At 59.4% G+C, this 21726-nt stretch overlaps 1 protein-coding gene and 1 non-coding gene across 20 annotated transcripts in view; both read right to left on the bottom strand.

Moving 5' to 3' along the window:
* TRPM2 (transient receptor potential cation channel subfamily M member 2) overlaps nucleotides 1–21726 on the bottom strand; it is a 55128-nt gene that overhangs the window by 2588 nt on the left and 30814 nt on the right. For 12 of the 19 annotated variants that reach the window (XM_058732181.1, XM_058732183.1, XM_058732184.1 and 9 more), the window contains 18 exons: nucleotides 20591–20720; nucleotides 20258–20403; nucleotides 19687–19799; nucleotides 18620–18833; nucleotides 17804–17922; nucleotides 17161–17293; nucleotides 16582–16753; nucleotides 11352–11535; nucleotides 10848–11029; nucleotides 10480–10612; nucleotides 8813–8900; nucleotides 6867–6954; nucleotides 5798–5955; nucleotides 4984–5060; nucleotides 4631–4732; nucleotides 3256–3342; nucleotides 2577–2682; nucleotides 914–1015 (listed from right to left, as the gene is read on the bottom strand). In XM_058732181.1, the coding sequence (XP_058588164.1) occupies nucleotides 914–1015; nucleotides 2577–2682; nucleotides 3256–3342; nucleotides 4631–4732; nucleotides 4984–5060; nucleotides 5798–5955; nucleotides 6867–6954; nucleotides 8813–8900; nucleotides 10480–10612; nucleotides 10848–11029; nucleotides 11352–11535; nucleotides 16582–16753; nucleotides 17161–17293; nucleotides 17804–17922; nucleotides 18620–18833; nucleotides 19687–19799; nucleotides 20258–20403; nucleotides 20591–20720 (2334 nt within the window). Of the gene's footprint in view, nucleotides 1–913; nucleotides 1016–2576; nucleotides 2683–3252; nucleotides 3343–4630; nucleotides 4733–4983; nucleotides 5061–5797; nucleotides 6008–6866; nucleotides 6955–7187; nucleotides 7876–8812; nucleotides 10235–10479; nucleotides 10613–10847; nucleotides 11030–11351; nucleotides 11536–16581; nucleotides 16754–17160; nucleotides 17294–17803; nucleotides 17923–18619; nucleotides 18834–19686; nucleotides 19800–20257; nucleotides 20404–20590; nucleotides 20721–21726 lie in introns of those variants that run through there. The other 7 variants (XM_058732187.1, XM_058732188.1, XM_058732189.1 and 4 more) reach the window with 6 other exon arrangements.
* Nucleotides 2547–2623, bottom strand: LOC131513314 (Z6 small nucleolar RNA). Its single transcript, XR_009262531.1, has one exon. It is a non-coding gene; the product is annotated as a Z6 small nucleolar RNA (small nucleolar RNA).

Raw genomic sequence — 21726 nt, 5'->3', positions numbered from 1 at the left:
AATGCCCTAAATGCCACTGACCTGTTCACTCTAAAATGGTTAATTTTATGTTATGTTTCACCTCCATAAATAAACTACTTAATTCTTTTCTACAAAGAGGCGGTGCTATTCCCTGGGGCACTGCACAGGACAGCCCTTATGAAATGACCAGGTTCACAGGACAACACCCTAAATATCAGCGATTGCCTGTTTCATCCTAAGATAGGAGAGACACAGGACCAGTACCAACTCTGGGTCCACCGAGAGGACGTTCAAGAAATCATGACACAAATCATTATGCGACCATGGAAAAGAAGAGGCAAATTTGTAAATATGAGCATTGCAAATTAAGTGAAGAAGCAAGTTACAGAGAAGCGTGTGCTGTGTGGCCCCGTTTTTATTAAGAGTGTATGGGCGTTCGAGCGCAGAGAGAAAACTGGCAACAGAGCCCGCGGCAGGCGTGTAAAGAAGTAAACAAAGTCTGGAGCGGGGCTCCTGTGGGTGAGTGTGAAGGTGCGTGTGTTACACCAAACGTGTAACGTACCGCTTTCGTAACTAAGAAAAGACGGTGGAGAATACAGGCCCCCCGCCCCCACCCCCGTCCAGGCCTTGGGGAGCCGGGCTCTGGCCTAATGCCCCCTCTGGCCTGGGAGACTCAGACACTGCGGTCCCCGTGCACCCACGTGCTCCAGGGCAAGAGTGTGTGTGGCGGAGGAGGCGGCTTGCCCCCCCTGACCTGGAGAGAAGAAGGTCAGGGAGGGAAGGCAGGTGCCCAGGGAACAGAGCCAGGGCCACGCCTCCTGGTCCCAGCTCCTTCCTGGGGCGGGAGCAGGGTCCCCAGTGTCCCATCCGGCTCACCCTGCAGCCCTCCCCACCAGCACACCGTAGGGGGCCGGGGCACACAGATGGGACCGCAGCAGAGAGGCCACCTTACCTCTGTGCCCTGCGTCAGCAAGTTCTGGAAGGAAGACCAGAACTCTCTACGGAGGACCTGCTTCAGCTTCCGGGGCAGTATCTCTCCTGGTTCCCGGGAGCCCTGGGCAGAGAGGAGGCAGGGGCAGGTCTGAAGGCTGTTTGGAGACCCACCTCCACTGGCCATCTGCCCAGAGTGGGCAGCAGGCCAGCCCCCTGGAGCCACAGGCAGATGACTGTCGGGCCGCTTGGCTGTCTCAGGGCTGGAACGACATTGTCCAGAGTGCACTGCCCACGTCAGCCTGTGCGGAGCAGGGGTGCGTCAGACCAGAGGCACAATGTTTGGGGAGTACGTGTGGGCGCCCATAAAGCAACACGTGCCCTGCCCTCCAGCGCCCTGGCCACCAGCAGAAGGGCACGTTTTAACTATTTGCTTGCATTCCCCTACATGCTGTCTCTCACCTCTGCTCCCCCAGGCTGAGCTCCCAGCCCCTCCCGACGCCACCCACCCCAGGGACATGGGCCCTGCACCTGCACTGCCCGGCCTCCACCCCTCCGAGAAACCCTGTTTGTTATTAACGTCTCTCGAGGTCCACATCACATCCATCCGCTTTGTCCCCTGAGACGCCTGTGCCTCCCAAAAGCTGCAGTGGTGGGGGGACCCATGCAGGGTCGGGGCTATAGGTGCACTGCTTGGAAGATGCCACCAGGGACTGGGCCAGTGTCCCACCCGGAGAGGCCAAAGTGCCCAAGAGGAAGGCTGAATCGTGCTAGAGACTCTCTCCCAGGGGAGAGGGGCCGGCCCGACACCTGGTTCAGAGTGGTGCTCCTTCAGCTGGGGAGCACAGGGGATCGTGGCTGCAGGGCTGGAGCTGTCCAGAATCCTTGTTGCAGCCTGGGGACCCAGTGGAACCACCGCCCCACACATGCTCACCAACAGGCTGCCCCAGGAGAGCGGCCACTGGGCCACGGTAGGTGCCAAGTTGGGGTAAATCACTACTTCCCAGAAGCAGGCTCAGAGGAGAGGCTCCCAAATGGGGCTGCAGCCCAGATGCTGTGCACCGACCCAGAGCCTGTCAGGGAACATGGTCCTCTTGCCAGGACCCCCAGAACATGGGTGGGAGTCGGGGCAGGCAGACTGATCTGGGAGTAACACCTGGGGGGCCCAGCCCAGGGCCTTCTGCAGCCCAGTTATGTTGATTCCCACAAGGCCCCGGATGCATTCTGGCCTTCAGCCCTGCAACCAGTTGCCACTCCAGAGCTGAGGGGCCATATGCCCCCTCCTCCCAGCCCTGGCCCCTGTCCTGTCCTTAGGGCTCAGCTCAGGGCCGCACACCAAGAGGCAGGTGCCTGCCTGAGACACCTGCATGGGGAGCCATATTTGCCTCCAAGGCCATGAGCTCCTCGAGGACACGCAGCCTAGCCCCTGACGCAGCCGCAGTGCTGAGCCTGGTGCTCGGGACACAGTGCTCACACCAGAGAGTATCTGAACCCGTTTTCACTACAGCAAAATGAGTAGACACCAGGGAGAATCCCTCCTAAAAAGTCAAGTATTGGTTTGTCCTTCAGCACCAGGGACAGAGTCCAGAACTGCCCAGGGCGGGGACTGTAGGAGCAGGTGTTCCGTCGTTGGGTGGGATGGATGGAGGGACAGACGCTCTGGACAGACAGCTTGCATGGCTTACCCCTGGCAAGGCCCAGTGTTCTGAGAGAGAGTGCTTTACGACCAGCACTTCGAGCATTTTCTTTATGCTTTTCCTGCAGATGGCTCCATCCTGGTTCCGCCTCCACCTGTAAAAGGGGCAGCTCACAGGGACTCTGCGGTCAGCACCCCTCCCCCCCCCCCCCACTGAGGAGGACACGGGGCGGACGGGGGCAACCCTGTCCCCTTTCCCAACATGGCTCCAGGGGAAGAACGGAGACAGGGACCATTAGGATGTCTTTCCTGCCTCCACACCACTAGAGGGACTGGAGTGGACGGGCCCTTGAGAATATTTTTTTATCACGAGCCTCAAAGAAGCACACGGTCTGGCCCCACCTGCTCCTCTCCTTACTCTGGAAATGCTGGGCGGGATTATGTGTATTTTCATCTCGTCTGTGGTCCTGGGCCCTGGCCATGGCTTTGCCCTCCTCCCAGAGGCCGCTAACCGAGGGGGGCCCACAAGGAAGCAAGGGCAGCTTCCAGGGGTGGGGACAGGCCTGGGCTTTTCCCAGGGGACAGGGACACCCCTGCCCTGCATCTCGGGTGCACTTACACTTATCCAGGCCCCACCATGAGCCTGGCACCATGTGCCACGTGCGATCTGTCCCCTCAGCTCTGAGCACATGGGGAGGGGCCCGTGGGTGCCTCAGTGGCACACTCACCGGGTGATCACAGGCTGTAGCGTGTGGTTGGGTCCAAAGCAACCGAGGCTTCCACGTCCACGCAGTCCTGTGCGGCCCATGGGGTTCCTGGGGAGGACGGGTCTGCTTAGATTGCTGCCTGCATCCGGCGGAACCAGGTGGGGCCGTGGGCGGGGGCCACTCACGGGGCAGTGTGCCAACTCTACCTGGACCTGCCCTGGCCCAGGGCTCTCAGACCCCAGGCCGCTCTCCTCGGCGGGAGGCAGGGAAGGAGCCAGTGTGTGGAGGCTGGGATAGGATCCCCTCCACCAGCCTGGCCGAATCTGCCTCCCCACCCAGGACTGTCCACCTAGGGACAAATCTTGTCCTTTAGGGACTCCAAGAGATGAGGCAAGAGATTCAGGTCACCTTGGAGTTGGTTGGAAAAGAAAGAGATCTCCTTGGGAGCAGAAGTCCAGCACAGGTGTTAATGTGGCCATCCCGACCCCTAGAGACCGTGTGACCAGCCCATTGCGCCACACGACACGCGTCTGCATCCCAAGGCCTCACACATGCAGGGGCAGGGCCTGTGGGTCCCTCTGTGACTCTCCAGCCTGCTCTCTCCCACGGCACCACCTGTGTCCGCCCCATCGCACGCGGCCTCCTGCCACCTCGACTGGGACCAGGGACTCCGCGTTCACACCCCGCCGTCTCCCGCCACCTCCTTATACCACCTCTGGCTCCTGACACAGACACCCACTCCTGTTCCAGGACATTCCCGAGAGGCCGCCCCACCCGCCCCCTCTCTCAAGCCACCTCTGGCCCCGTCTGTGGTCCCTCCCCTAATTCTCATGGTGCCTTCCTCTTCCTCTGGCCCCTGGTGCTGCACCCTGGGCAGAGGAGGTTCCTTTATCCCCAAGGACCCCAGGCTGACACCCAGAGGTGCTCACCAAGTGACTGCTGGGTGTGACACCACCGTCACTCAACATCTTGACATTGGATGTACTCAGTGTACAATGGGACACGGTGCCCGTCCCCACAGAGAACAGAAGTAGGAAACACCACCGTCCCCTGACGGCACCCCGCGGGCCCCTCAACTCCTCCCTCTCAGGGCAAGCCTGCTCTTTGTCAGAATCTGTGCAGATGGCGGGAAGTCACCAAGGGCACTCAGGGATGAGGGCCAAGCCCCAAGGCCAGCCGGGGTAAGTGCGCCTCCCCAGCTCCACACCAGTGTCCTGGGAGACGCAGAGATGGGTCTCATCGCGCAAGGCAGCGTTTTACATCAGCATCTCTTTTCTTCTGCATTTTGTTCACTTCCATCAGAAAGATGGCTAGTTTGCCAGGACAGGACGGCTGACCCCAGAAGCAGGCCCCACAAAGGCCCGGCTGACGCGGGATGGCGGGCGGCCGCACTCACAGAGGGAGCCCGTCCTGAACCACGTAGACCCCGTGGAAGCTCCGCCGGTCTATGGGTCCGTCCACGGCGTTGTAGCTGATCCCAGACAGAGGCTCCAGGGCGCTGGGAAAAGCGGAGAGGCCACGTCCCCGTAAGAGAGGGCAGTGACCAGGACTGTCAGAGAGCCCCGTGTCTCTGGCAGGTGCCCCCAGCCAGGTGCCTCACCCAGAATGTCCCAGCCCTTGGGGAGGACAGGGCACCCTTCCCAGGCAGGAGGCAGGCCCTCACCCTGAGCTCCTTCTGGCCGTCACCCCGGAGCGCCTGCTGGTCCCCCACCCTCCCTCCTGCCCAAGGCCAAGGATGTGCACACTCACTTTCCCATGGGGTCCACCAAGCCCCTGTCCTTCCTGTCGTCTGTGTAAAAGGGCGGGTCGTAGATGAGAAACGCCGTCTGCACAAAGACGCCAGACCTGCCCTCAGACTGGCACCCCCGACCACGACTAGGGCCCCCGCAGCCCTCAGACTGGCACCCCTGACCACGGCTAGGGCCTTGCGGCCAGGATGACCGACAGCAGCACCTCTTCCTCAAAGCGCTCATGCCATGGACCCCGAGACAGACCCCAAAGTGCACAGGGTAGCTCTGAGCTCAGGCAGGCTGAGCGTACCACCCCCAGGGACCCAGCCGAGGGGGCTGGAGACGGCACTGGTGGTCCAGGGGAGCCCCCAGGATGGGGCAGGGGTCTAGGCTGGACTCCAGAGGGACTCCAGCTGGCAGAGACTGGGGAGAAGGAATGGAGGCAACAGCCTGGAATGTTCTAGAAAGGCCAGAGGGAAAGCCCGTGGGGGCGGGGAGGGCACACAGATGCTGTTGCCCTTCCTCTTCCTCCCTCCTCAATGCTATCCCTCACCTGCACTCACGAAAGGGGCAGCGACCAGTCCTTGGGGATGCTGGGGTCTGGGATGAGTGAGGCCACTGGAGGTAACGGGGCAGTCACCTCCCTGTAGGGTCAGCAGCCCACTGGGCGCCCAGCTCCACTACCTCTAGCTGTGTGGTCCTGGTGACTCAGTTTCCCCCTCTGCCCAGCACGTCCCTGTGGGACTGCACAGGCTTGTCCACCCGGCGCCTGGCCGTGTCCAGAACACGGGGCACCTCTGGCCCGGTGGGAGAGCACCAGGACCCGCACTCACCTCCCAGGGCACCTTCTCGTTGGGCACGGGGAAACGGGTGACGTGGGAGTTGGGGTACAGGAGGTGCCGGGCGTTCACGTGGTGGGTGTCGCCCACGTCCTCCTCCTCCTGTCTGCCGTCCGGCTCGAGGTCCTGCCCCTCTGAGGCCTTCTGGGGTGCTGGGAACAGCCACAGGGAGCCGTGGGCAAAGCCGGGCCCCGGCTCAGGCACCTGGCCCACAGGACAGGGGCGTCCTCGATGGTTCTTTCCCCAGAACTGGGCCACCTCCGCCTCCCCGAGACCAGACTGAACACCACCAGCCCCGAAGGGGGGCTCCCCACTACGGCCCTGGGGGGGCAGAGATCTGGGGTCGGGCAGTGTCCCCCCAGCCAGCACCTGACTCCTTGTGTGGCTGCCCCAGAGTTCTCGGTAATTAGCTGGACTCACGGCCCTTACAGAAGCCCATCCAGCTAGGGAGGGCACATGTGCCCCCTCCGGGGTCAGCACCACCCCAAGAGGGCCAGTCTTGCCCATTTCTTGGCTGGCTGCAAACTTAGAAATATGGACTTTGGGGGGGCACCTGGGTGGCTCAGTCGGTTGAGTGTCTGACTTCGGCTCAGGTCACGATCTCACAGTTCGTGGGATCAAGCCCCATGTTAGGCTCTGTGCTGACAGTGCGGAACCTGCTTGGGATTCTCTGGCCCTCTCTCTGGCCCTCCCCCTGCTCACCCCTTCCCTCTCTCTCTCTTTCTCTCTCTCTCTCAAAAATAAATAAACATAAAAAAAAAGACACATGGACTATAGTTTCTGCCACCCGGTCTGGGTCTTGGCCGCATCCTGGAGCAGCCCCTCCTGTATAGCATGATGCGCAGGCCCCCTCTCAAAGCCCCCCATCAGGTCCAGTCAGGGGCTCGGTTGTGCAGGGCCCCTGCTTCTGTGGGGCAGTCTACCCTCCCCCAGGCCCATGGGACCCAGGAGCAGCTCAGTCGGCCTACCCCCAGCCCCCGCCAGAATCCAGCCTGCTGCGTCTCCTCCCCACAGACCCCCAGACTCAAGCAGGTACCAGCTGCTGGCAGGGCCGCACACTCACCCGGGGCGGGGATGCCCTCCTCTGAGCCGAAGCCACCGTCCCTCAGGGCCTTCATGACCCAGTGCAGCGCTCTGGACGTCTGGGCCACCTGGAAGGCACAGCCCAAACAAGATTTGGTCCACGCCTGCCTCCGTACAGCACACCCAGCCCTCCACTGAACCGGCAAGGGCACTATGGGAAGGCTGCAGTGACCCACAGGCATCAGAGCCTGCCCTGCTTCCCTCGGTGTCACGGGCAGTGCCCACCCGTGAGACGCAATGGCCACTGGGACTGGACACGGCAGAGGCCGCTGGACCATCCTGAAGCCACAGTAAGACAAACCAGAGCCGCAGGAAGGTGGTGCATGACCGCCCACCGAGGCTCCCCATGGCTCTTGCTCCTCCCAGAAAAAAGAAACTCCTAGAAGTCAAACATGTTCAACTACGGGAGATGGTGGGAGCCAGGGGACCTACGGGGCCAGGAGAACTCAGTTCAGCAGCAGCTGTACCCGTTTGGGAGGGCGTCAGCAAGGCAGGGACCCACAGGGGAGAAGGCAGTCGGGGCAGACCCCCGTGTACAGCGGTCCCAGGGCAGGGGCTGGCTCACGGTGGGCACCCCACCATCACAGGGCCGAGTGGCTTGCCCCACCTGACACAGCAGAGCTGGGAAGAGACAAGATTCCTGTGACAGCGTGTGGGGCTGAGGTGTTGCCTGCTGGGAGGCTGCTATGGGCAGCAGGGGTGCTCATAAGAAAGCCCCCAGCAAGAGGGGCACAGAGGGGCAGGGACCCAACCTCCTCCCGGTCCACCCCTCTTATTCTGAAGGCCCGAGGCCTCCCTGACCACCAGCCCCTGCATCTGCCTTGATTGCTGCACTTACTAAACCATACTGTGACAATGGACATTTATGTCTGTGCCCCCCAGACTGCAAATCTCTGAAGGGGAGGCAATGCCTGTTTGCCTTGATGTTCCCCAGGCCAACCCTGGATGTGGCATGGACGAGGGGCACAGGAAACATGAAATGACAGATGAATGGGTGGGTGAATGGATGAAGAGAGGGAGGGAGGGAGGGAGGGGGAAGGAGGGAAGGGAGGAAGGAAGGAAGGAAGGAAGGAAGGAAGGAAGGAAGGAAGGAAAGATGGATGGGAGGAGGGAGGAGAGAAGGAAGGAAGAAAAGATGGGTGGATGGAAGGATGATGGATGGACGGATGGGGGAAGAGATGTTCAAGCACCTGAGCCCAGCTGGCCTGCAAGGTGATTAACTCTCAGATGTGAGGCTGCTCAGGGCTGCCTGTCTCAGGTCCAGGACTTGGAGCCCAGCAGGCGTGGCCCGACTGGTGGGGGGACCATCAGTGGGCATTGATGGGGGACGAGTGGGGCGGAGGCTGTTCATCGACTGCCTGCTGCCTGTTGGCAACGTCCTCTGAGCTCCCCCTCGTGCAGAAGCATCAGAACCTTGACCCAACGTTCCAACCGTCTGGGGCTGGTCTGAGACGTCCACACGCTTTCTGATGTTACTCAGCCCAGTGCTCCACCCAGACGTTCAAACGCATCTTGCTGCCCTGGGGCCCTCCCTCCCCAACAGCATCCGCGGTCAGCCTGGGAAAGCAGCCGCGGGCGTTTGGAATTCCCACAGCTTCTGGATGTGGAGTCCTGCGGCCACGGTCACCTCGGAGGACAGCTCTGAGGAGGCCAGAGCTGGGGAGGAGAGTGGCTCCCTCGGAGCAGCCCATGGTGTAGACGCCCCACAGTGCAGGGTGGTGAAGCTCAGTGGGGAAGTGTTTGGCAGAACGTTCTGGAGGGCAAAGAATGCACCTCTTCCGGTTGGGAACGATGGCCCCAACATCCCCCAGCTCCTTCTCCTGGCCGTTTCCCCAGCGTGCTCATCCTCGAAGCCCCTGCACCAGAGCGGCGCCCCGGCCAGGCAGATCCATGACCCGGAAACAGAGGCGCTGGCCTGGAACTCACCTGCTCCTCCAGGGAGGCCAGTCTCTGCTCCATGGAGCCTGAGCGCTTCAGACTTTCCATTTCCAGCAGGTCCACCATGGTGCTGACCCTGAAAGAACACCCAGCTGAGCCCAGCCGGGCCGGCCCCAGGGGCCTGGATGTCGAGGATACACAATGCTAGTCTGTAGGTGCGAGTCCCTACCTGACCCCTTAACTTCAGGCACCTTCTCCTGAATCTGAAAGTATTTATAACCCGTTTCTGTATAGAAGGAACACTGCCCACGGCCCCAAAGGGGAAGATCTTCCAGCAAGTGGACGCCCCCAGCTCACACAGCCACACTGCCAGCCGTGGGAGCATCGCTGGGAGTCACACAGGGATGAGCAGTCCTCCCTTTGATTTGCTGACAGGCCACTAGACAGCCAAGTGCAAAGATCAAAGCTGCTTCTGGGCACCGATGGGTTCGGGGCATGCCCAGTGCCGCTGTTTGGGGAACGTCTGTTTGGGTTTGTCTTATTTTGCCACCACATGGGGACGTCACCCAACTTTGGCTACCAAGTGTATAAGCAAGGGATCCCGCGGCCGAACGCTGCCCAGACTCTCCTGCCTGGCTGTCCCCAGTGTTTCCTACTTCTCCCCTCAAGGGCACCTTCAGAGAACGCTCGTAGTAACAAAGTCAGCAGCCCCTTCAGTGAGTGCTGAGCTGGGCCCGGGACCCGCTGTGAACAGTTCTCGGGGGGCGGAGGGGGGCGCAGTTTACTCCCCCCTTCACCACGTGTTCCCTAATCCCACAAAAGCCACGGAACCGCTTCCTGCCGTGTTCCCCAAGTCAGCCTGTGGATATGCTGTGTGGTTACTGGAGAGAAGGTGATGGAGTGGCTTTGGACACCTGTGACTCAGTCCCCATGACAAGCTTGTCAGAGACCCCACCTCATCACCAACAAACTCCTACCCCCATCCCCTTTGTAGGTGCATGTGGGGGTCAGCTCAGCTCAGCTCCACACCTGTGGGGCCGCACAGGCCATGCTGCCTCCCTGGGCCTCGGAGCCCTCACCCGACCAGGGAGAGCAGGTAGGTGGCTGGTGCAGGGCGGCATGACCCCCTGCGTCTCCAGCCGAGACGCGCACCCGCTCTCCGTGTGCCCTCCCTCCGGCACGCTCTGGAAGCCACGCCAGGCGATGGCTGCCATCATTGGCTCCAGCCCACGGATGAGCTGAGAGACACCCAGCAAGGCAGGTGCACAGCTCTGAGGAGAGGGCGCTCGCCTGCCTGCAGGGAGCCCGCCCGCTGGCTGTCCCCCCACCCCCACCAGGCGGCAGGACACCCCTCTCCCTGCATGGCCAACGGGACTTGCACCAGGGCCAGGAGCTGCCATAGCCACATGGCACGTGTCCCCTCCTCTCCTGGCCCAGGGAGAGACACAGGGCCAGCAGGACCAGCTCCCCCCACCCCTGCCTCCTAAGGAGGTCAAGGATCAGCCCTGCCCCCAGTGCTGGTGCAGCCTTCACCCTCCTCCCCACCCCATGCGATCCATCCTTCCCAAGGGGGGGAGCCACGGGTCAGCTGGAGGACACAAGCTTCCTGCCCCAGGAGCAGTGCCCGGGCCTCTCCCCCAGGTGGGCCGTGTCCCCGGTGCGACTTGGGGCCGTGGGGGTTTCGCGCGCCCCTGGGCTGCCCCGGCCGCCCGTACTTATTGCCAATGTCTTGAATCTTCTGCTCCGGCCTCTGCTTCTGCTGGTACTGCTGGTTCTGCAGGTAGCTCTCTTTCAGGTAGATCTCCCAGGACAGAAGGGCGGCCTCCTCGTTCTTCTCCAGCTTGCTCTCTGCGGGCGCAGGGGGGCGGACAGAGGGGGCCTGAACGCCGCGTGCAGGGGACACGGGAGGCTCTGGCGGGGAGGGGCCCTGACCGGGAGGACCCCGCCCCACGCCCGTCCGAGGGTCTGCACGCCTGCTGAGCCAACAGGGTTCTAGAAGGAGCAGCCACGCTCACCCACCGGCCCCCCGACCGCACCCCACGCCAGCGGAGCGCGCCCCCGGGGACGGCGCAGGCGGCCTTACTGAGCTGCTTGCGCCGCCTGGCGGGGATCTTCAGGACCACCCTCTTGATGAAGAGATGCAGGTGGCTGAGGAGGATGAAGGGGGGCGGCGCGGGGGGCCTGCCCTGGTACTCCTCTATCAGGTCGTGACGCTGGAACTTCCAGATCTGGTCCGTGTGCTCCTGGACCTGCTGGAATGTGTAGCTGGCGGGAGGCAAGAAGAGCGCGGGTTACAGGAGACCCGGCCGGCGTTGCGAGAAGGACCCGCCCACCGCGCTCTCCGGGGGGCGAGAAGGACCCGCCCACCACGCTGCGCAGGGGCAGGAAGGACCCGCCCACCGCGCTCTCCGGGGGCGAGAAGGACCCGCCCACCGCGCTGCCCAGGGGCAGGAAGGACCCGCCCACCGCGCTCTCCGGGGGGCGAGAAGGACCCGCCCACCACGCTGCGCAGGGGCAGGAAGGACCCGCCCACCGCGCTCTCCGGGGGCGAGAAGGACCCGCCCACCGCGCTGCCCGGGGCCCTCACTTGAACATGGCGATGAGGAGGTTCAGCAGCAGGATGTTGGTGAAGAGCAGGTACAGGCAGAGCAGGATGACCGTCAGCCACTCGGGGAAGGCAGGCTCGTGCCGGACGGCATCGCTCTCCGGGCATTTGGGCTTGTAGGGATCTGTGCCGTTGGGGCTGCACTGGTCCAGGCTGAAGTTCACACCTGGGGGGGAGGGGGGGCGCAGGGAACAAAGACAGCCAACGCCGAGTCACCAGAGTCCCTCGGCAATGGGCGTCCTCAAGGCCTGGACACCTGCACAACGGGGTGACCTCAGCTGTCAGCTCAGGTCCAGAGAGAGGCGTCTGTCTACCCCCAAGCGTCCTCCGCGGGCGAGGGAAGTGAGGAGCCAGACCTGTACTCCTGCCCCAGGCACATATGCCCACCCAGCACCCAGCTGTTCCCTTCAGGCCACTTCCTGGGCCTGGGGCAGGGCCCCGCACCAGGAAGGGAGAGGGGCTGTCACCACTGAGACACAGCCCCCAACCACAGGGAGCCCACTGCCGTGGACAGAATTCAAGCGGAGTAAATGAACAACTCTCAGGAAAAGAAGGGAGGCAGGGGAAAGGAAAATTGCGGCACAGGTAATGTACCCATACCCAACAGGTGATTACAAACAGAAATGTAGTCCCACGTTTGTAGAAAAGTGAAGGGCATACTCAACAAAATATGTCCAGCTTGTACGTTAAAAAAAACCAAACCCTCCAAGGGGCACCTGGGTGGTTCAGCTGGTTAAGCATCCAACTCTTGATTTTGGCTCAGGCCATGATCTCAGGGTTGTGGGATCAAACCCCACATCCGGCTCTGCACTGACAGCGTGGAGCCTGCTTGGGATGCTCTCTCTCTCTCCCTCTCTGCCCCTCCCTGCCTCAAAATAAATAAACTTAAAAAAAAAAAAAAACTCTCACGAAACACACTAAGTGGCAGTTATTAATTGTGGTTAACACCCGGAAGTGGGATTATGGACATTATTCTTTATACTTACTTGGATTTAAAATTGTCAATAACGAGCATGTACTAATTTTTTAAAACTGCAAGTCAGTATCCTGCTGCCCTGCGCCCAGTTGTCAGTCCCCCTACAAGAAGGTGCTATGAAAAAGAAGAAAGAGGGGTGCCTGGGTGGCTCAGTTGTTAAATGTCCAACTTTGGCTCAGGTCATGGTTTCACAGTTCATGAGTTCGAGCCCCGTGCCCAGCTCTGTGCTGACAGCTCAGAGCCTGGATTCAGATTGTGTCTCCCTCTCTCTCTGCCCCTCCCCTGCTCACTCTCTCTCTCTCTCTCTCTCAAAAATAAATAAAAACATTTAAAATCGTTTTTAAAAAAGAAGAGCTCAAATCAATAACATAATCTACCACTTTTTGAAAGAGAGAGAGAGTTCAAGCAAGGGAGGGGCAGAGAGAGAGGAAGAGAGAGAATCCCAAGCAGGCTCCACCCTATCAGCACGGAGCCCGACACAGGGCTTGATCTCATGAACCATGAGATCATGACCTGAGCCAAAATCAAGAGTTGGCCACTTAACCGACTCAGCCACCCAGGCACCCCAGTAACACAACCTTCCACTTTAGCAAACTAAGACAAAAGAAAAGCAGACTTGGGGCGCCTGGGTGGCGCAGTCGGTTAAGCGTCCGACTTCAGCCAGGTCACGATCTCGCGGTCCGTGAGTTCGAGCCCCGCGTCAGGCTCTGGGCTGATGGCTCAGAGCCTGGAGCCTGTTTCCGATTCTGTGTCTCCCTCTCTCTCTGCCCCTCCCCCGTTCATGCTCTGTCTCTCTCTGTCACAAAAATAAATAAAAAACGTTGGGGAAAAAAAAAAAAAAAAAAAGAAAAGCAGACTGAACCCAGAGCAAGCAGAAGGAAGGAAATAATAAAGATCAGAATGCAAATAAGTGAAATGGAGAATACAAAAGCAATAAAGAAAATCAATAAAACCAAAATCTGGTTCTTGGAAAAGACCAACAAAATTACAGCCTTTTACCTAGACTGATCAAGGGGGAAAAAAGGTTCAAATTGCTAAAGTCATAAACGGAAGAGAGAACATCACCACCAACCCTACAGAAATAAAAAGAACTGTAAGGAAATACTACCAAATTGTGTGCTAACAAAGTAAATGGTGTAGAAAAAATGGACAAAAAGTCCTAGAAAGAGGCAAGGCACCACAGGGGACTGAGGAAGAAATGGGAAGTCCAGACAGACCTGGAACAAGGAAAGAGACAGAAGTAATAATTTCAGAACTTCACACGAAGAAAAGTTCAGGCCCAGGTGGCTTCACTCGTGAATTCTCCTGAACGTTTGAAGAATTAAAACCAATCCTTCACAAAGTGTTCCAAAATAGTGAGAGGAGGAAACACTGCTAACTCGTGCTAGGAGGCCACTGTCACCCTGATCCCAACACCAGACAAAAACATTACAAGAAACGAAACCACAGACCAATGCCCTTTATGAACATAGATGCAAACATCCTCCACAAAACGCTGGCAAACTGAATCCAGCATCACATAAAGAGAGTTACACACCGTGACCGAGTGAGGTCTGTCCCAGGAGGGCAGAACCGGTTTCACATCTGAAAATCAGTTAATGAACACACCGTGTTAGTAGCATAAAGAACAAAAAATCATGCAGACATTTCAACAGGTGCAGGAAAAGCGTTTGACAGAATCGTGCCCGCTTTTATAATAAGAGCACTCAAGACACTAGGGGTGGGAGGGAGCTTCTTCACCCGGATGAAGGACATTTACAAAAACCCGCGGCAAACTTCGTACTTAATAGTGAGACTGAAAAAAACTCCCGCCCCTAAGATCAGGCACCACAAAGAGATGTTTTTTCTGGATACTTCTATTCAATGTTGTACCAGAGATTCTAGCCAGGATGATTCAGCAAGAACAAGAAGTAAAAGGTATCAGATGGGAAAGAACAAGTGAAAATATCTCTATTTGCAGAAGACACGATCTCCTGTACAGCAAATCCCGGGGAATCCACTATAAACTGGTAGTGCTATAAAGAACCTCAGCAAGATCGACGTGTAAATACAGTGTATTTTAAAAAATTTTAAATGTTTATTTTTTTTTGAGAGAGAGAGAGAGAGAGAGACAGAGCATAAGCGGGGGAGGGACAGAGAGAGAGGGAGACACAGAATCCAAAGCAGCTCCTGGCTCTGAGCTGTCAGCACGGAGCCCGACGCGGGGCTCGAACTCACAAACTGCAAGATCATGACCCTGAGCCACCCAGGCACCCCACATACAGCGCATTTCTATACGTTAGCAACAGACAATCCAAAAATAAAATGAATAAAGCAATTCTCTTTACAACAATATGAAAAAGAGTAAAACACTTAGGAATAAACTTAACAAAAGCAGCGTAACTTAGACCCGGGAAATTACAAAATTTTGTTGAAGGAAGTTAAAGATCTAAATAAGCAGAAAGACATCCCACATTCACCGTCAAAGTCCTAGATGCTTTTTGGAGAAATTGAGAGGTTGATCCAAAAATGTGTGTGGACCCAAGGGGCCTGGAGGCCAAAGCAATCTTGAAAAAGGAGAGCAAAGTTGAAGGCCTGACTCGTAAAACTTACTACAAAGTGACACTCACCAGGCTGTGTGGTGTTGGCCCAAGGGCAGACACACAGATCAATGGAACAGAATGGAGAGTTTGTAGATAAACCCTTTCATTAATGGTCCATTGGTTTTTGACAAGGGGCCAAGACAATTCAATGGGGATTTCAACAAACTGGGTATTTGCATGCAGAAGAGTGACCCCTGCCTCACACTGTTTACAATGTTAACGTAAATAGCTCAAAGGCCAAAAGTAAGAAGTCATTCTAACTTCTAGAATAACAACACAGACATAAATGGTCACGATCTTGGGTCAGGCAGCGATCTTGGGTCAGGCAGCGGGGTTCTGAGATACGACAACAAAAGCACAAGTGACCAGAGTGACTGGGGGGGTGGACTTCGCCAAAATTAAAACCTGGTGCTTCAAAGGACACCATCCAGAAAGGGACAAGACAGCCTGCAGCATGGCGGAACATATTGGCACATCAGAAGCACGAGAAGGGACCGGCGTCCGTGTAGCTCAGGAAGAAAGAAAAATAACCCACTTGAAAAATGGGCCAACGATAGGAGCAGACGTTTCTCCAAAGAAGGCACGTGAACAGCTCCGTGAGCACACGAGCACATTTGCCATCAAGGAAATGAGACGTGTCTCGTGCCCACTGGGATGGCCAGAAGCAAGAAAGACAACAGTGACAAGCCTGCTCGAATCCGGAGCGCTGGGCCCTGTATTGTTGCGGTGGGGACGTGAAACATGGTGCAGCTGCTGTAGAAAATAGTGTGGCCGTTTCTCAAACTGCTAAAGACAGCACACAACCCAGCAGGCATACATTCCACTGCCTGACCTTCATCCAAGCGGGAGGGAAACACGTCCACACAGACACATAATTGGAAACATCACTGTTATAACGGTTCCGAGCAAGGTTACACATAACGGCCAGAAGGCAGAGACAACTCAGGAGCTCACCGATTTACAAATGCAGAAACAAAATGTGGCCTGTCCGTGCAATGGAACATTGTTTAACAACAGCAAAGGGGGACTAAATGCTGACGCAGGCTACAATGTGGCTGAGTCTTGAAAACGTCATGCTAAGAGACAGCAAGACACAAAGATCATCCAGTTCATACGAGATGTCCAGCAGAGGCAGACTGTATAGAGGGAAGGCAGATTAGAGGTCGCCAACGGCTGGGGACACGGGGAGTGACTGCTAAGGGGGGTGGGTGTCTTTGGTGGGTGATGCAAATGTTCTAAAATTCGATTCCGTAAGTACAGTGAAAACCACTGAAGCACACACCTCAAACAGGTGAGCTTTTCCTATTAGGTGTTCTATCTCGATGAAGTCGAAAAGAAAAAACTCAGCGTACAGAAAGGATTCTCTCCGTCTAGAGGAGGAGGAGGAGGGACAGGGTGGCATGTGGTGTGGGGGAGGGGTGTCAGAGCCCCAGGCCGCACCCTCGGCCCACCCCAGATCTCGGCCACGGCCCAGGCTCCCCCCACCCCGCTGATGCCAACCCCCCCCCCGCCCCCCGCAACTAAGCATCACGTGCACTGGGTCTCCTGCCACACGGGCACCCGGGGGGCCACCCCACTCCCCGCCCCTCACCTCCCAGCCCTCAGGGAGCTTTCCAGGCACCCCTGCTGGAGCCGTCGGGGACCCGTGTCCTACCGTCGATATAGGCCGGCATCTGGCCGAAGATGGTGAGGTACGACTGGTAGACGACCCCCCGGAAGATCCAGTCCACCCGGCTCTCGTTGTGGATGAGGATGGCCTGCTTGGCCACCCCGAAAGACACCACCCACACCGCCAACAGGAAGAGGAAGAAGAAGACGTCCTTCATCTGCAGAGACAGGGTGGCACCAGCTGCAGCCGCGCACCCACACGCTCCCGCTGCCCCCCATACTCGGGCTGTGTGCTCTGCGGTGGTGGGAGGAGCTGCTGTCACCCTGGACAGGGACGCCTGGGGCCACAGCCCTGGCCTGCCCCCACATCCTAATAGGGTGCCGGGCATGATGTGTAGGAGGGGCTGGGTATGACTGTGACCCATGGAGGGAGTGATAGGAGCTGTAACAGGGATCGGGAATGAGCTGTGGAGATCAGGGGAGGCTGTCTGGAAGAGGTGACACACGGGCAAAGACCTGCGATGGGCAGGCTGGGGTTGGGAACCCAGCAAAGCAGGGACGTGCTTTGCTCGAGCCCTGGAGCACCTCGCTTGCAACTGGCATCCGGACCCCCTGATCCCCTTACCATCCGCTTCACGATGATGATCTTGGGCCCCAGTGTCTTACTGATGGTGAAAATGTGCATCAGCCGGAGGCAGAACATGATGAAGTCCAGAGAGAGGATGATGCGCCCGGGGTACAGCAATGCTGGTATGAGCCTGGCCCCCAGGCAGAATCAAGGACCCGTGAGCTCACCGCTCCCAGAGCCCGTCCCCAGCTGCCCGCTCACCTGACCAAGCCCACGTGTGCTCTGGAGGCCCCCGGGCCCCAGAGAACTAAAAACAGGGTGTGAGCTCATAGAGCAGTGCCTCCAGGGAGGTGTTATCCAGAAAGGTCCAGAAGCCCAGCCTTGGGCAGGGGAGGTGGGCCATGCGGGCCTCTTGGGAAGCAGCATGGCTGGGCTGGTCCCTCTTGCCTCATGGAGAAAGGGACTGAGGCAGGGACACCTGTGGCCCTAATGGGCAGGGGAGTGGGCGGGGCCCCAGCAGGAGGCGGAGCCACTGGGCTGCAGGTGCGCAGCCCTCTGAGGGGGCGGGAGCTCTGGCAACTTCCCCTTTGCTCAGGGCAGATTTTGTCCCCCAGACAGACAGCAGACATGGCCAGAGGGGACGTGAGCCCGCCGGGCTGCAGCCGCAGACGGGAAGCCGCAGAGAAGACAGGCCGCTCACCTGCAGGTCAGTCCTGCTATGAACAGCAAGATGGCACCGATGTCCAGTTTATTCCAGAAGTCACTGAAGTACAGGAGGGCCATCTTCATCAGCCCGAACTCGTCAGGGTCATAGAAGAGCTGCGAGAGGACGAGGTTAGGGGTCTGGCTGTCTTCACCGACCTCACCAGCAGCAATGAAAACACTCCCTCCTTCCCAGAGAGTGAGGCTAGCCAGGAAGGGGACAGATCCCCACCGTCCCCGGGGTACCCTGGGTCGAGGAAGAGTGGGAGAGGAGCCCAGGCAGAGGTGTCGCCAGGCGGCCCTGAGCCCACCGTCCGACCCACCGCAGCCCTGCTCAGTCCACAAATGTGTGTGGCAGGGACAACCCCCTCCTGTCTGTGTGAGCCAGCTTCCCACAGGACCCCTGTCCACCTGCTTCCGCAGAAGACCCAGAGAAGCAGGACCACAGCAGCCCCGGTCCCCGGCAGCTGGGTGGGTGGGGCAGACGGCCCCCCTCGGGGAGGAGGGCACACCCACCCTCCGATCTGGGGCTTTGCCCCCTGGGAGCGGGTCGGACTTCAGGAGGCGGCACAGCCAGAGGGGAAGCCAGCTGGACAGCGCCGCCTCCCACACTTGCCTCCCGGGGAACTCTGATGCCACCCCGGACCCTGACTGCAGCGTCTAGGTGCCCGGTTAGCCTGCCGTGGGCCTATGGAGAAGGTGAGCCAGCCGCGGGTTCCAGTGCCGGGGGACTCGGGTGGGGATAGGGACCAGTGGACAGGCCACGGGGGCTGGGGACCCAAGGGAAGCGGGGAAGGGGGCTGGGCGGGCACACCTGCCGCAGCTCCTCGCACACAAGGGAGAAGAGCCAGAAGTAAATGAGGTACTCGCAGCACGAGGGTGTGGGCTGGAAGTCCACCATGAGCACGTAGGCGAACAGGCAGAGGAAGGCAAAGTAGGACAGGATGTTGAGGTGGAAGATGACCACGGGGGCATTGAAGAAGGCTCGGACCCGGGGCAGACCTGGCCCGGCCTGCAGCCTCCTCTCCCTGCAGGGCAGATGCAGACGGGAGGGGGGTGGGCTGTGAGGGGCCTGGAGCCCAAAGGACCTCTGCCTCCCCTAAGGAGCAGGGCCACCGTGCCGGTGTGTTCCTGTCACACGGCAGAGACGGGCCTGGGCACAGCGGGCATCCATGCAGCCCACAGACTCTCCACACACAGCCACATGGGGGCTCCACCACAAGGCCCCGCGTGGGGAGGGCCCTGAGAGCACCTGTCTCTGGTTCCACCAGGACTGAAAATAAATATTGGGCCCAGGGATGCTCAGTGCAGGGGGGAGCTCAGTGCAGAGCCAGTGCTCAGGGCATGGGGGAGCTCAGGGCAGGATGGGTGCTCAGTGCAGGGGGTTGCTCAGGGCATGGGGGAGCTCAGTGCAGGGAGGTGCTCAGGACAGGGGGAGTGTTCAGTGCAGGTGAGGTGCTCAGTGCAGGGTGGAGCTCAGGGCAGGGGCCAGCTCAGTGCAGGGGTGTGCTCAGTGCAGAGGGGGTGCTCATGGCAGGTGGTGCTTAGGGCAGGGGTGCTCAGTGCAGACAGGGTGCTCAGGGCTGTGGTGTGCTCAGTGCAGGGGGTTGCTCAGGGCAGAGAGTGTGCTCAGGGCAGGGCCAGCACTCAGTGCAAAGAGGTGCTCAGGGCAGGGCCAGTGCTTAGCCCATTTTTGGTGCTTGGCATGGTAGGTGTTCAGCACACAGAGAGACCCCTCCCCCCTTGCCTCCTGCCTGCATGCCTCTCTATCACCGTAGGACCTGGTGGCAGCCACCAAGACAGGTGTGACCTGCCCCCAGCAAGCACATTTGGGAAGGAAGGGCCGTCCCTCCCCCCGCAGCCCAGCGGCCAGGCTGGCACCTGAAGGAGATGAGGCCGGTATAGAGCAATGGGAAGGCCAGCATACACGCGATCACCCGCCAGAGCCCGTTGTCCACGCAGAGCTGGCCCCACCACACCTTGGTTAGAAAGGCCTGTGGACAGAGGAGGCAGCTTCAGGCCGGTGGGCACCCCCCGTGCCCCAGCCCTGAGGGTGAACAATGTGTCTGCTCGGCGCCACACGCCCACATGCCCCAAACACAGCACTCTGAGCCCCCAGCCACGCAGCGTGGTGGGCAGCATGGGACAGGCCCCGTCATCTTCCGGCAGAGGAAGAGGCTCGGGTGGGCAGGGCCGGGCCAGTCTTTCCCGGAGGTAAGGGCTGGGGCCGCGCGGAGGACTGTAGGCTCCCAGGTAGGGGACCCCCCCCCAGGGGGTCTCTTTTAGCACCAGTTTGCTGACTTGCAAAGGGAGTGGAGAGGGTGTGTCGGCCCGCAGCACAGGACCAAGGCCCAGGCCTGTCCCCGGGTCCCCACAGCACAGGGACCCGTGTGCACCCGCACCGGCAGCACCACGGACAGCTCCTCCTGGAAGCAAGCCTGCAGCTCGTCACCTGGACGCCTCCGTGAGACACGAACTTCATGTCCTTGGCCTCCAGGGCTAGCTGCAGGCAGGTGGTCTTGCCCCAGGCCTCCGACACGCGGGTGAGCAGCTTCTGAGCTCGGTCCTCGTCCTTCCGGTGGCACTCGGTGAACACCCCTGGGACGAGGAAGATCGTGTCATGGCAGCAGGGTCCTAGTCCCTGACGCCGGGGCACAGCGTCAGGGAGCAGCCCCAGCCGATGAGACGGTCTGGACAGAACTGGGCGCGGAGGCCAGGGACGAGGATCCTGGGGTGACATGTGAGGAGGGGAGCCGTGGCCCAAGGCCGCCACCTGTGGACTCACCGATGGCTCTGTGTTCATACTCGTCAGCGAGCGCCAGCATCTCCTCCAAGCTGTCCGTGTCCTCCTCCTCCTTGGACAGCTCCTTCAGGATCTTGCTGCAGGCCAAGGCCGCGGCAATGCAGTCCTGGCTCTGGGCACCAGGGAGGCCACAGTGAGAACCTGGGTGGTCCAGCCCGGGAACCCCAGACACGCTGCCCAGGGGTGATGAGAACAGAGGCCCCGCGACACATGGGCCACTAGCTGATTACTTGTGCTCCTGTCTGTATCACTTGGGTCACCCCAGATCTAGAGGTGAGCCTTAGCTGGTGGCCCGGGCTCCCGCACTGGCCAGTGGGAGCGGTCTGCTCGCCCACCCGGAGCACGGACCTGATCAGGCATGAGTCCCAGCGCTCCCTGGGCATCTGGTCAACCCCCGGCATGGGGCTGAAGGGCAGAAATGGGACCAGGTCCACGCAAGACCCCACAAGGCTCTGGGCGCCCTGCCTCAGTGGCACCAAGGATGTTAAGAAAATCTCAAGGAAAGCTCTCAAAGCACTGCCTGGTCAGAAGGCAGCACTGGCCCAGGACAAGGGGCCGGTGGCAGAGCCTGGAAATCTCTGGGCCTCCCATCCACTTTGCCCCACAGAGCACGCCTGAGGCCACGGTCAGGCCCAGCTCCACCACGGACCCACCACACACTTTGGGAGAGGGCAAAACCCCCAGAACCACAGACCAGGTAGGAAGCCACCTATGCCACTCTGCTGGTGTCACTGGGGAGGGGACCGGTTCCACAAGAGCAATTTGGAAAGGCCAACACTGAGAGGTAGGGGACCTCTCTGAGAAAAAATGACACTTCGTTTTAAGAAGAGAATCTGCTTGAAGTAAAGGAGAACCACGTGTGAGAGACTTGGGTCCACAACACTTGGCTTCAGGCCCCACCTGGCATGTCCCCCGTCATGACCACCAAGCTGCCCACGGGCCCAGTGGCAAGGGAGCTGCTGACCGATGTTCTCAGGTGGCTCAGAAAGGGGCTCTTCCCCCATCTAAGTACCAGACTGTCTCTGTTGAGACCCCTAACGGTCAGTGGAAAGAGATGTAGCGCCGCCGGGGACGTAACTTGCCTCCAGACTGTCTAGTGAACAGGACGGCCACAGCAC

Source organism: Neofelis nebulosa, chromosome 5, assembly GCF_028018385.1.
Source record: "Neofelis nebulosa isolate mNeoNeb1 chromosome 5, mNeoNeb1.pri, whole genome shotgun sequence".
Taxonomy (NCBI): domain Eukaryota; kingdom Metazoa; phylum Chordata; class Mammalia; order Carnivora; family Felidae; genus Neofelis; species Neofelis nebulosa.
Note: the sequence above shows the minus strand (reverse complement) of the source record. Positions and strands in the feature narration are given on the sequence as shown.